At 43.4% G+C, this 14,716-nt stretch overlaps 1 protein-coding gene across 1 annotated transcript; it reads left to right on the forward strand.

Moving 5' to 3' along the window:
* The first annotated feature begins 795 nt into the window (after window positions 1-795).
* Window positions 796-12,000, forward strand: LOC102217686 (L-lactate dehydrogenase B chain). Its single transcript, XM_005805432.2, has 8 exons — window positions 796-904; window positions 5,043-5,179; window positions 5,263-5,380; window positions 5,464-5,637; window positions 5,736-5,909; window positions 5,981-6,098; window positions 7,824-7,947; window positions 11,254-12,000. Exons 2-8 carry the CDS (start codon window positions 5,051-5,053, stop codon window positions 11,419-11,421), a joined length of 1,005 nt encoding a protein of 334 aa, XP_005805489.1. The 5' UTR covers window positions 796-904; window positions 5,043-5,050; the 3' UTR covers window positions 11,422-12,000.
* Window positions 12,001-14,716: the final 2,716 nt, after the last annotated feature.

Here is a 14,716-nt window from a genome sequence, read left to right on the forward strand (position 1 = left end):
CATGAACTTAAAAAGGTTCAACAGCCTGATAAAGAAGGCTGGTTCTGAAGGCTGGTTCTGACTGTGGAACCTCTCGAGATGATTACACAAAGAAGGATTTGACATAAATTAAGATAATTATGGACAACTCTACCTATCTGCCTGTCTATCGTATTCTATGTGAAAAAGTGTTTGCCCTCTCCTGATATCCTTATTTGTATTATTTGTTTTGCATGTTTGTCACACTTCAGTGTTTCCGAACATGAAAATAATTTAAATAGTCAATACAAAACAAGGAAACGCAAAATGCAGTTTTTAAATAAAAGCGTTTATTACGAAAGAAGAATAAAAAATCTAAACTGTGTGACAAAGTGATCCGGTGATGCAACTACCAGCGTCCGGACATCCTGTTCAGCCCCTCCGCCGGGGCCCTGCCTCCCTCCGCCGGGGCCCTGCCTCCCTCCGCCGGGGCCCTGCCTCCCTCCGCCGGGGCCCTGCCTCCCTCCGCCGGAGCCCTTCCTCCCTCCGCCGGAGCCCTGCCTCCCTCCCTCCGCCGGAGTCCTGCCTCCCTCCGCCGAAGCCCTCCCTCCCTCCGCCGGAGCCCTGCCTCCCTCCCTCCGCCGGAGTCCTGCCTCCCTCCGCCGGAGCCCTGCCTCCCTCCGCCGAAGCCCTCCCTCCCTCCGCCGGAGCCCTGCCTCCCTCCGCCGGAGTCCTGCCTCCCTCCGCCGAAGCCCTCCCTCCCTCCGCCGGAGCCCTGCCTCCCTCCCTCCGCCGGAGCCCTGCCTCCCTCCGCCGGAGTCCTGCCCCATCCTTCTCTTCCCTTCTTCTCTTCCTACTTCAGGTCGTTCAGCCTCATTTTAGCTGGCCGTCTCGTCGCTCCAACAGACTTCACACGGTCTCTGATATCAGCTTTTTCTTTAAATCTGTGAGTGTTTGCAACATGTTTTTCTTTTCAATTCAGTTTTTTGTGATGTATAGCTAACCTTGCTGCTGATGTTAGTCCGTGTGTGGGCCGCGGCTCCGTCATGCGTGCTGAAGGCAGCAGCAGCAATGGATGCTCCTCCGACAGGCAGACAGCATGTTGGGTCACAGTGAATGACAGACTACAGCTAGTCAATGAGCTTTTATCGGTACCTCTTCGGGCTTTGAACGTAATTAAGAGATGCTAACTCATCATGTCAGCTTGAAACAGAAGAAATAGAATTGCTTTACTTTTAAAAGCTTAAAGCGGAAATACTGTTTAGCATTTGAACTCTGTAGAATACGGTTCAATTAGTTTTACGTTTATTTAGTTGAAAGTGACTAGTATGACCTAGGAATAATAAAAATAGCCCAGCCTACAAAATACACAGTTTGTTTGTTTGATTGGAGCCTCCATTTTGTTAGTAACCGGTTTCGGTTCAGCATGAAGGTCGACGGAAGGACTCGACAGCGTCCTCTGAAGTTCCACATCACAAGGCAGCAGAACCAACATGTCTGCCTTGAAACAAGTCCAAGTGTTCAGCAGGCTGCTGGCGCTCACAGAGATAGTTTTAAAATAATATGAGTGAAGGACTGCTTATGTAACATGAACCCGAGGTTCAGCAGGCCTTTGTGTCCTACAGGCTATTGTCAGACACACATGGAGCTGGACAGCTAAGGACACACAGAGGTGTGTTTCCCTGTATGGACATGGCACTTACCCCCCTGAGGGCCACTGTTCATTTGACCTTGACATGCCTGTTAGCAACCTGAGCTAACATGCAGAATATTTTAGACCAGGAGCTTAAATGTGTATCAGGACTGAGGACCTGAATGAGTCTTGTAGCTATGAAGTTTTCTTTTCCATCATGTTTACTTTTTCCCTTTAAAGCGATCAAAACCAGATTCTCATTGTTCTGCCAAGTATCCATGGGCCCGTTAGCAGTTCACCTACATCCACAGCCGACAATAAAAAAGTCAAGCATGTTTGTTTGACTGCGACCTCGATTCTCCTCATACACTTGCAGATGCTGCTCCTCATCTCATCTCACACCAACAGATTATTGTGCTGCCTCGCTCTGCATGCTGACCCAACTAACACAGACTAGGGAACATCTTCCCAGAACCCGACACAGGCTGCTCCCCTCCAGCTAGTTGCTGTGAACCTTCAGTCAGTTGACTGTGAGGGGGGAAAAAGCCACTTCATCTTTATTTTGCTTAGAAGAAATGTATTATAACTGTAATAATGCTGTCTGAGTTTAACAGCAATAAAAGATTTTTTTCATTTTTTAATAGGAGTAGTAAGATTTTCACACTGATATTTTCACTCCCTATTTGCAGAATATGTAAATCCCATGAGTAACCAAAAGACATTTAGGAAGTTTGGATGTCATTTGTGGTTTAAATTATAGTAGCTTTTTAACTGTAAGATTTAACATGGGTCTTCTATTAAAGCACATTTGCTGTGGTGGATTTGATTCTCTTAACTGTTTTATTTCTGTACCCAGCCTGCTGTTGGATGACCCTTTGACTTTTATTGCAAAACTTGTTGATCCATGTTGAAACAAAAGTGCTCTAGCAGTATTGATTGTGCAGTGTAGTACAGAATATTGCCTAAGAGAGTGAGAGTGATGACAGAGACTCAGTTTATTGATGGGGTTCTGTTAACTGCAGAAATAAGAAACATTTTCACACAGTTAATGTTGGACTTTGACTTTTCGATGCAGTTGAGGTTTGACTTTTTCTGCAGTAACAAAAAGAACTGGAATAATAACAGCTAAGCAACTAAGCCCTGCATCAGGATCGCAAACTTTCTGCTCAGTCATCCATAGAGCTTTACTTGGCTGACAGTGCAGTACTTAGTCTGATGTAGCCAGACTAAGTACTAATTTTTAATTCAGAAACCAAACGCTGTAGAGATCCTGTTTACATTATGTGACTGAGAGGAAAAAACTGGAAACAAATAGAACATTTATTCAAAACAGTTCTCTAAGGTTTCATACTGTATCAAATTTCATCAGTTTATACTTAAGCAAAAATAAGTTTGTGCATAAAATTGTGGGAGTTAAATTATCTTAAGCCGTTTATACAAACAGATAATATATTCTATCTATTATGTTAGCTTAGCTGTCTGCCTTTTTCTTAAGTGAAATAATATCAAAGAATCATTCACCCGGTGTGTGAGTGGACATATAATGCAATATTGCAGCATACTCGAAAATATGCTGCAATAGGGAAGACGTACAACTTAAATGCATTTTATAATAGACTTTTGAGCATTTGTATCAATTCAGAATTCCCAGGAATAGGAATTGCAATTTTTGATAGAATTGTTTTTCTAGAATCAGTTGGACATTACATCAGATAGCTTTAGATCTACATTCTAAAACTCGGATGTTTCTGCAGGAGCAGATCTGTAACCTTTGCAGATTTGACATACTTTCAGCCTCATGGTGTCTGTTTCTCCCCGTCTTTGCCTCAGAATGATCCTGATAAAAACCATCTTGTTCTACACTTCACTTTGTCCGGATAGTCTGGACTCTCAGCTGTTGAGAAACGATTGTTTTCTGAAGGTGTGGACTCTCTTCAAGCTTTATAGTCAGTGGCTAACATTTGCTCAGTTTGACGCTATAAAACTCTGGAAATTGCCTGTGGTGTAAACAACCTTTCTCCCCTGCAAAGACAGAAGAGCCGATCCAAATAAGGTGGCTGTCAATATGAATTCAATATTTGGAAGCGTGATCAACACGGACTGAATCGCTTTGTTCACTTTCTCTGCTGCCATCACTAAAACTACAAGCACACTACAATTCTAAAACAGCAGAAAATCTTCATCATCCAAAAAATGTTGTGTTCACTGATTGGCCAAGTAGAAATGTTATCGGAGGGTATCAAAGTCAATGGGAGAAAGCCCATACAGAGCTGTGCAGCAAGATTTGAATCGAGCGAACAGCATCGGAATAGCCAGGCCAGCTCAGAATGTATCCCCTGCTTCCCGTGGTCAGCTGAGAGGTTTGAAGTCGAAGTCAGATGGTAATTACAGAAACGTTCCACAACAGCCTTGATGTGGCACATTTCCCAGCATTCAGTGGTTGTGCTGCAGATACTCCACCAGGGTGTATTTGGGTCTTCACTGAGGTGACCAGATCTCAGTAAAGTTTCTGAAAGAGTCAGACACCAGAGTTAAAACTAATTACTGCTGTAACCAGCATAGCCCCTCCTAGACGTCAGCTCACAAGGTCTGTTTAGTTTAAATGCTTATTTTCTGTGATCAGTCATTAACCGTTAGATATAAAGTATAAGAATTAATTCTTATGTGTTACTTTGTTGTCGTTTTCTTTCGTGAGTCGTCCTCACGGGTTGTTAACACCAGAATAATGATTCTTTTATGATTCTAAATCGTGCGCAACATTGTTGTTTTCCTTCTCCGTCTGATACGGGTCGATCTGGACAGCAGCGATTTTGTTCATGTATATTTCTCTCACACATTGGTCAGGAGTGTCAACTTACTTTTCTTTTTTTATGGGTCCGCTATGCCTTGTGCTGCGCTTGCCTAAGATGGAGCAGATCACTTCTGCTCTAGACTTTTAGGAACTATGTGTAATTTCATTAAAATGTGATTCGAAACTGCATGGCATTCTGGGTGTTGTAGGCAGGGGGAAGGCCTTAGCTGCTCACCCTGTCACAGCCAGCTAAGATCACTTATTGGTTACCTAGCAACAACCTGTTGAGCAACAGCAAGCTAGAGAGGAAACTGTAAATAAAACAGAAAATGTAACCAGTTGTCAGTATTTCAGATATTTAAAATAAATAAATACATAATGATCAAGTGATATGAAAGGCTTATATTGTGATATGTTTTTCAGTCATATCGCTCAGCCCTCATTTTAATCCATATCTGGATTATAAAAGTAGAAAGTGTTAAATGTATCAGCCCTGCACTGTAGCTCTGTGGTCAGGAAGGAGGACATCTACCTCGTCTGAGAAGTAGGAAGATATCAGTGAAGAGACCAGAGAACGGTGGATTATGGATGACATTAAGTGTTGGTTTTTACCAACTGGGTAAAGTTGTCTCATTGGACATGTGACCTGTGTCTCTTCAGCATCAAGAATGTCCTCAGTCCTGCAGAAGTTGATCACCCCACTGGCCAGCTCCTCCGCTGAGCCTCCCAGGAACAAGGTGACCGTGGTTGGCGTGGGCCAGGTCGGCATGGCGTGTGCCGTTAGCATCCTGCTGCGGGTAAGACTCTCCCCCTCCATGTGAACAAGGAGCTGCTAATGTTGGCTCATTCTTTTTTTTTTTTTTTGTCCCTTTGTGGCCAGGACCTATGTGATGAGCTGGCTCTAGTGGATGTGATGGAGGACCGACTGAAAGGAGAGATGATGGACCTGCAGCACGGCCTGCTGTTCCTGAAGACATCCAAGGTGGTTGCTGATAAAGGTGAGCGGCTGCACTGAGGTCACTCTGGTGCCCGCCTCTCTCCAGATGAGCGCCAACAAGTCTGCTTCTGTCTCTCCTGTCAGACTACGCCGTGACTGCAAACTCCCGTTTGGTGGTGGTGACGGCTGGCGTTCGACAACAGGAGGGTGAGAGCCGCCTCAATCTGGTCCAAAGGAACGTCAATGTCTTCAAGGCCATCATCCCACAGATCATAAAGTACAGCCCCAACTGTACAATCCTGGTCGTTTCAAACCCAGGTGAGAGCGACTTTGTGTCAGAGCAACAAGTTTCCATGGAGTCCTGCTGGATTCACTCTGTCCTCCTTATTTTTCTGTCTTATCCTTTTAAATTCCAGTTGATGTGCTGACCTATGTGACCTGGAAGCTGAGCGGTCTGCCAAAGCACCGCATCATTGGCAGCGGCACCAACCTGGACTCGGCTCGCTTCCGTCACCTGATGGCCGAACGCCTCGGCATTCACGCCAGCTCCTTCAACGGCTGGGTGCTGGGTGAGCACGGAGACACCAGCGGTGAGTGTTTCTTTGCTGCAGCTGCTCTCCACACACTGAAGCCAAACTGACCTGATGTGCTGCCATCACAGTTCCTGTGTGGAGCGGTGCAAACGTCGCAGGAGTCAACCTGCAGAAGCTGAACCCTGAGATCGGCACCGATGCAGACAAGGAGCAGTGGAAGGCAACACATAAGGCTGTGGTGGACAGGTTGGTCTGATCACTGTGGTTTTCCTCCTGTCAGCTGGGAACATGAAGGACTCATAATTAGGAACATGAACAGTGACTTGGTGTGCTGAGGTGGAAGTGGGTTTCTAATTACAGATGAGTCCTGGGGGAGCAGAACCTGAGACACTGATACTGTTGCTGCAAGTATCACCTGCTGAGGGTTATAGAGACAGATATATTAAGAATATATAAATATATTAATCTGCTTACTGAAAAAATAATCCCTTGATCAGCCCTACTGAGCTCTTCCTTCACATGTTGTTAGCTCCAGATCCATCCTCTGCAAAAGATCAAATGCTAAATAAATGCTGTTATTGCATTTAAGTAATGTTCATTTTCCTATTAAAAGGTGAATTTAATTGTCTTCATTTTCTTATGCATTAACATTGTATAAAATGGTCTTAAGTGTATAAATGCAAAATATTCAAAATGTGTCAACTTATCTGATTATTTGTTAGAATAATGGATTATAGATTACCCAAGGTTCAATCCTAGGACCCCTTTTATTCAATATTTATGTGCTCCCACCAGCTCAGGTTATAACAGGAAATAATATTAGCTACCATAACTATGCAGATGACACACAGCTCTACATTATGATGTCACCAGGTGACTCAAAGCCCAACCAATCACTGAACATATGCTTAAAACAGATAAATGTGTGGATGTGCCAAAACTTTCTCCAACTGAACAGAAACAAAACTGTAGTTATTATTTTTGGACCTAAAGAGGAACGATCTAGAGTTGTAGATCTAGAGTTATAGATCTAGAGTTACAGATCTAGAGTCAATGCACAGCTTCAGTTATTACAACTGAAAACCAGCGATCAGCCCAAAACCTGGGAGTAGTGATGGACTCTGACCTGAACCTCCAGAGCCACATAAAGTCAGTTACAAAGTCGGCCTTCTATCACCTGAAGAACATTTCCAGGATTAAAGGACTAATGTCTCAGCCAGATCTAGAGAAACTCATCCATGTGTTCATCTTCAGTCGTATTGATTATTGCAACAGCGTCTTCACAGGCCTGTCCAACAAATCAATCAAACAGCTGCAGCTGATCCAGAATGCTGCTGCTCGCGTTCTCACTAACACCAGGAAGATAGAGCACATAACACCAGTTTTAAAGTCCCTCCACTGGCTCCCTGTAGCTCAAAGAATAGACTTTAACATACTGTTGTTAGTTTACAAATCACTGAACGGCTTAGCACCACAATACATTAAAGATCTGCTGTTGTTGTATCAACCTTCCAGACCTCTCAGGTCTTCTGGTTCTGGTCTGCATCCCCAGAACCAGAACCAAACGAGGAGAAGCAGCTTTCAGCATCTATGCACCACAAATTTGGAACAAACTTCCAGAAAACTGTAAAACAGATGAAACACTGACTTCTTTTAAATCTCAACTAAAAACCCACCTGTTTAGGATTGTATTTGAAATGTAATCAATTACAAATTTATTGATGGAACTTGACTTAATGTCGTGTTTTGATTGTTGATTCTATGTTGCATTGTGTTTCTGTGTTTGATATGATGTAAAGCACTTTGAAATGCCTTGCTGCTGAAATGTGCTATACAAATAAGATTTGATTTGATAAATGAATCATTAGTCGCTGCCCATATATGTGTGTGTGTGCGTGTGTGTTGGAGAAATGGACCTTACTGATGCTTCCTTACTGAGGGCTGGTGTTAACAGGACACACTCTGTTCCAGTGCCTATGAAGTGATCAAGCTGAAGGGTTACACCAACTGGGCCATTGGCTTCAGCGTGGCCGACCTGACTGAGAGCATCGTGAAGAACCTGAGCCGCGTCCACCCTGTCTCCACCATGGTGAAGGTCAGCCATGCTCTCACACACCGTCACACACTGGGCGTCACACAAATCATGCTTAAATTCACATGTTTTTCTGTTATCTGTGGTCATTCTGGTGAACGGAAACCCAAAATTCAGCTTCTAATACGACTAGAATATTTCTTGGTGTCTTTTGTTTTTTAAGTATCTGGCTGTTCACACAACCCTTTTACCTAAAGCTGTTTATTCAAAGTAGAGTGAAAGGAAAACATTTAATAGAAGCTAAGGAATAACTGTAGCCTTGATAAGATTGTGAAGCAAAGTTCAGTCAGAGGTTCACTAGCTGTGGGCTGTAGCTGGACTCAGAGCTTCTAGACCAGACATGGGCAAACTACGGCCCCCGGGCCGTATACGGCCCGTTAGGCTTTTTAATCCGGCCCGCCGAACTTGTCCAAATTATCGTAAAAACCCATGGATGTGTAAAATCCTGTTTCATTTCCCTTTCCCCTGCAATACCCTCGTTTCCCCGATAGACGGCGCACTAGTCTAGACACACTTTCCAGCTGACATTTCCCCCCTTCGGTAAACATGAGCGGACCAAAGAAAAGAAAAGAAAAGTGGACACTGAGTGCCGATTGTTTAAAAAGGAGTGGACAACAAAATATTTTTTTTACTGATGTCCGATCAACGGCTGTATGTCTGACATGCCAAGAAACGGTTGCAGTTTTCAAAGAGTACAATATCAGCCGTCACTTTGCCACCAAGCATGCTAACTACGCTAGCAAGCTGTCAACACAAGAACGGGCGGCTACTGCTCAGAGGTTGGCAGCTAATTTACAGACTCAGCAGAATTTTTTTCACCGACAAACTGCGATCCAGGAGTCAAGTACCAAGGCAAGTTTTTTGCTGGCATTCAAGTTAGCAAAGGCTAGCAAGCCTTTATCCAAAGGCGAGTTTTTGAAAGAATGCATAGTAGACACAGCAGATCTCTTGTGTCCGGAAAGCAAAGGCAAGTTTGAAAAAATCAGCTTGTCACGCAGGACAGTGACTCGGCGTGTGGAACTGATTGACGAAGATATAGTCAGCGAGTTAAACAAAAAAGCGGAGTCCTTTAATTTATATTCACTAGCACTGGATGAAAGCAACGACATGAAAGACACTGTTCAGCTCCTAATTTTTATCCGAGGGATAAATGACAGTTTTGAGATAACGGAGGAGCTTTTGAGCATGGAATCGCTGAAGGGGAAAACGCGAGGAGAGGACTTATATGAACAGGTGTCTGCTGTCATCGAGAGAATGAAGCTGCCTTGGAGTAAACTTGCCGGTGTCACCACGGATGGATCGCCAAATTTAACTGGAAAAAACATCGGGTTGCTGAAGAGAATCCAAGATAAAGTGAAAGAAGAAAACCCTGACCAGGATGTTATTTTTCTTCACTGCATCATTCATCAAGAATCTCTGTGTAAGTCTGTATTGCAGCTTAATCATGTTGTGGATCCAGTTGTAAAACTTGTTAACTTCATACGAGCAAGGGGACTTAATCACCGTCAGTTCATTGCGTTCCTAGAGGAAACCGATGCGGATCACCAGGACTTACTTTACCACTCTCGTGTCCGCTGGTTAAGTTTGGGGAAAGTGTGCCAACGAGTGTGGGAGCTCAAAGAGGAGATTCGTTCGTTTTTGGAGCTAATGGGGAAATCCGACGAATTCCCTGAGCTGAGCGATGAGGACTGGCTTTGTGACTTTGCGTTTGCTGTGGACATATTGTCACACATGAATGAGCTGAACGTTAAGCTGCAGGGGAAAGATCAGTTTGTGCACGATATGTACACAAATGTGAGAGCCTTCAAATCCAAGCTGATTTTATTCTCCAGGCAAATGTCAAACAAATCTTTCGCTCATTTTCCCACACTGGCCATGCAGAAGGCCACCCGAAACGTGAAGAAATACTGCAAATCACTGGACGACATGCACAGAGAATTCTGCCGTCGGTTCACTGATTTTGAAAAAATTGAAAAGTCACTTCAGCTGGTGTCCTGTCCCCTGTCACAAGACCCCGAAACAGCACCGCATGAGCTGCAATTGGAGCTGATTGATCTTCAGTCTGACTCCATCTCAAAAGAGAAGTTCCGATCTCTTAAACTGAATGACTTTTACGCTTCACTTAACGAAGCCACATTTCCAAACCTCCGGAGGACGGCACAGAAGATGCTGGCATTGTTTGGCTCGACCTACGTGTGTGAGCAGACTTTCAGCGTCATGAACATCAACAAAGCCCCAGACAGATCCCGGTTAACTGACCAACACCTCAGATCTATTCTGAGAATTGCCACAACGAAACTAACTCCAGACTTTGATGCACTGGCAAAAAAAGGAGAACAACAACACTGTTCCCACTGAAATGTGAGTTTTTCTACTGTGTTATGAAAAAAATAGCAACTTGCGCATTTACCCACAGCAGCGGTATACAGTAGCTTAATTAACATGCCGCACATCGCTCTCATTTTAAAGACCCCTTCCTTTCGTTGGGTAATAATATGTTCTGAATGTTGAAAGTGATTCCATTGATTTTTTTTCCCACTAAATGTTGATTTCTTTAAATTTTTTTAAATACATTTCAATCCCCAGGTTTAATAAATTACATTGCTTGTCCAAATGCTCCTGGCCCGGCCCCTCTGTCAAATTTTAGAACCCATTCTGGCCCGCAAGTCAAAAAGTTTGCCCGCCCCTGTTCTAGACCCACAACGCGCACACACACACACACACACACACAGGACCTGGGCTACAGTGTTAGGAGCAGGAGGATCCAAGCTGCTGGAGCTGCTGGTCCAGAACATTCTACAGCCTGCATGCTTCCTTTCCCAACAGAACATTTGGTACTGACCCACACTGCCATCACCATGGTAACCACATGAAACTAGCCTGACCTAAACCTCCATAGATCCAATGGCCTTCAGCTGCCATGGCAACCTGGACTTCCTGAACCTCAGCAGAACCACCGGCTAACCCCATGCTTAGCATGTTGTATGGCTGCAGTGATAAAAACAAGCAAAGTCAAAGTACTGAGTGCAGAAACTGTACGGTACAGTAGACCCATGTTTGTTGATCTGATGTAATATTTTAACTTGCAGAGAAACTGAATTAGATTTTTAGTATTTTTTGTAAGCCAGAATCACCAAAATGAACCGAAGCACCTCCTCCTGTGGATTTTAATCCATGTAATAAATATGTTCTTAAACTCTCCAATCATATTCTAAGTTCCTAAGATCCAGCTGTAGGTAAACTGAGTATAGCTGAGAAGTGAAGTGTGAGGTTTAGGGCCTGACTGTTTTCCTTCTCGCTGTGTTCCAGGGCATGTACGGCATCGACGGCGAGGTCTTCCTGTCCCTGCCCTGCGTCCTGAACGGCAGCGGCGTCGGCAGCGTGGTTAACATGACCCTGACGGACGCAGAGGTTTCCCAGCTGAAGAAGAGCGCCGACACACTGTGGGGCATCCAGAAGGACCTGAAGGACCTGTGAACACCTCCCTTCTAGCCCCTCGCAGTGCAGAGAACCCTGTCGTCTCCCAGCACTCCTCCTCTGTTGTCCTGTTCTCAGACTTTCATTCTGTTACTGTAGGAAGCTACAGGTGTGTTTAGAGCTGTCACACACAGCTCTCAGGGAGAATTTAAACTTCTGTCCAGCATTCTGTTAAAACCTGTCTCCTGTCTTTTTGCTCTAAAATCCTCTGCTATGATTCCTAAAGTAAGATGCTCATTCCAAACAGCTTGTTGGTTGCTTTTCCTGTGTTTGTGTTGGAAGATAGAAGCTGACTTCTCTCCGTTTTCTCAGTAGGGATTCATTTCTGTTCCTACTGGCTTCACTTGGCTCCTTTAGCTGCAGGGATTTCCATAGAGAGCTCAAACTGACTTGAAAGATCCATAACTCCAACTTTAGGTGATGCTCTGGCCTTTTCATTAAACTCAACTGTAAGTTCACAGGTTGCCACCGGTAACAGTCACCTGGGAATGTTAGTGATTGGAAACCATCTGCTGGAGAGGCCGCTCAGAACACTGCTGTGTAATGACATGTTGGAATAATAAATTTGGTCACAAAGAACAATGTCTTTGCTTCTTTTCTTGTTCTATCTGGTCCAACAAACCAGGTGTGTTGGAACAGGGGCAGAGCGGAAAGCTGCAGTTGGACTGCTGGCCATGTTGAGCAAGCTCTGCGCCGGTGGGAACGCCACTCTGCAGCACGATCCTCCTGCAGCACGATCCTCCTGCAGCACGATCCTCCTGCAGCTGTTTGCTTCAACCCTTGGCTGTCCTCCTCTGCTGCTGAACGTTTTCACTTAATGATCCAGAAAACATTTCTTTCATTTTCAATATTCTTCTGATGTTGAGGAATGATGGCTGCATGCTGATTTTTACAGTTCATACTTGCTAGCACAAGCAGACAGTTTTCCCCTGAGGTTCCTGCAGGTGGACGGCTTCAGTTGGTGAGAATGCAGATATCCCTCAGGTGATCCTTAGGAGGAACCCTGTATTTCTCTGGCACCTCACAAAGCATCTTTAGAAGCAATCTTGTTTTCTTCCTCCAGATAAACGTGTGGGTCAAACTGCCTGCTCTGCTAGCTGCAGCTCTGCTCCACAGCCAGGAGAAAAGCCACGCTGCTGATGCCACGTTTCACAGCCGCTTGGAGACTACAGAAGACTTGACTTTTAGGCCAAGTTTTTATTTCTGTTCAATATGCTTTAGATTAGTGTTTCCCAACCCTGATCCTCAAGGCACACTGACCTACATGTTTCAGATGTTCCTCTTCAACACACCCCATTCAGATGATTGCAATTTAGCAAAACCCTGTTAATCAGCCATCAGCTGAAATCATGTGCTGAAGCAGAGGAATGCCTAAAACCTGCAGGGTCAAAAATATTGTTTTATATGACTAATTCCTCTTTCTCACTATCTGACAGACTGGCTGGTAGAGCAGCCAAAACTTGTACTCAAGTAAGAGTACAAGAACTACTACAATATATTTTTACTCAAGTAAAAATATCCATGAAAGGTCCAAGAAATAAAGAGTAAAAATGAATTTGGTAAAAAGGTGACTCAAGCACTGAGAAACTGAGCAATCATTTAATATTTCAAAATTACATCATATCTACCAAAATATAAAGATGTCTGGAATTTTTGGAAAATAATCCATATAAAATAATTACAAAACAAGATTTTTCCGATCAGTTTCTTTAAAGTAAAACTTAGAAACTAACAAAAACTGCAGATGTCTGGTGAATTTTTAACCAAAAATTAACCAAAGTTACTCATAATAGGTAGATGATCCATAAATGTACTAGTAAGACCATCAGTACTTCATAATAAAAGTACTCAAAATTAAAAAGTACATCATTGTGAAACTACTCTTAAAGGTAATTGATTTTCTAAGAAAGTTCCTCACTATCCAGATGCTGGATGATCTCCTCCATGCACTGCACTGCCATCTTGTGGACTCTTTGAGGTAGTAAATTGTTGCTCACTATTCAGTTAAATCAGTGCTGGTGTCCCATGTCCAACACACCAGAGTCAAAGGACTGAATTTCCTCCTCATTCACTCAAGCTCTACAGAGTCTTGCTAATTACCTAATTATATGACGCCACTAAGATGGGATGGAAAGTTTCAGATGTTTTTCCTCCTTGTGAAGTGGACGTCCCCAAGGTGGGCAGCTATATTTTAGAAGGAGGAGTTGTATGATTACCTGTCAGATGAAAAAAGTTGGTAGCTTGATTTCCACTTTCCATCACTTTTGATGGCAAATGTCTGTTTACCAGGTTTAACGTGGTAAATAATGTTAGACATCTGTCCTATGAACTCAGTCAGTTTTTTATTCCAGCAAACAACAGCATACATCACTTTATGTTTTCTCAGTTCCACCACTTGTACTTGTTTACATACTAGACTCATATTAGGTCTGAAAATGAATGTAGATTATAAAATGGTATCAAACTTTCAGTCAAGGAAACATTTTTATTACAGGTAAGATTTTTAATTTGTGACTTCCGAACACAAATTTCACAACTTCTTGCCTGAAGACACAACATTTCTTTAGGTGGACACCTCCAGCTCTCTGGAGAAAAGGGACAGCGGTAAAAAGCCTCTTGTTCTGGCTCTTTTCACAGCTCTTCTGAACACATAGTTGTTGTAGCGTTTCCCAAATCGGAGGCCAAATGGGTTGTAGTTGAATTTACTGCGGCGGTCGTTGCACAGGAGCTGCTGTTGCTCCTCATCCTGCCTCAGGGAGAGACACAGGTTGGGATCTTCTGCCAGGAAGTCACCTGCACGTCTTCTCCTGAGGGCTGAGAGGAAAACACACCGTCAAGAAAACACTAAAATAAAAATAACCACCCACACCAGACACTACGTCCTTATGTACTTAAGACTTTGTTTACATATGAATTAAATGATTAAATTATATTTTTTTAAATAAATCTTTTAAATAACCAAAAGATCGCATACAGAATTAAGGTCACCTGGTTGGTTGGTTTTGTCCCACCTAGACAATGTTTGACTTGTCCACATTTTGTAATATCAGTATTTAAACAATCTTATCTGTTTGGGACAGAAACTTTTTGTACGTACATAAACAAACCAGTTGTTGTTTTGTTGACACACCCTTATGTGTGTCACAAGGGGAACATGTGGATTTAATGTTCCATAGTTCTTGCTGTGGAGCATGAAAAGGACTGTGAGACTTTGAAAAAATATGTGACTTTATCTTAAACAAACTGATCAGGCAGTAGGAACCTCCTAAGGATGATCAGTGGAGAGCAGATTGAC

Source organism: Xiphophorus maculatus, chromosome 17 (genome assembly GCF_002775205.1).
Source record: "Xiphophorus maculatus strain JP 163 A chromosome 17, X_maculatus-5.0-male, whole genome shotgun sequence".
Classification (NCBI taxonomy): domain Eukaryota; kingdom Metazoa; phylum Chordata; class Actinopteri; order Cyprinodontiformes; family Poeciliidae; genus Xiphophorus; species Xiphophorus maculatus.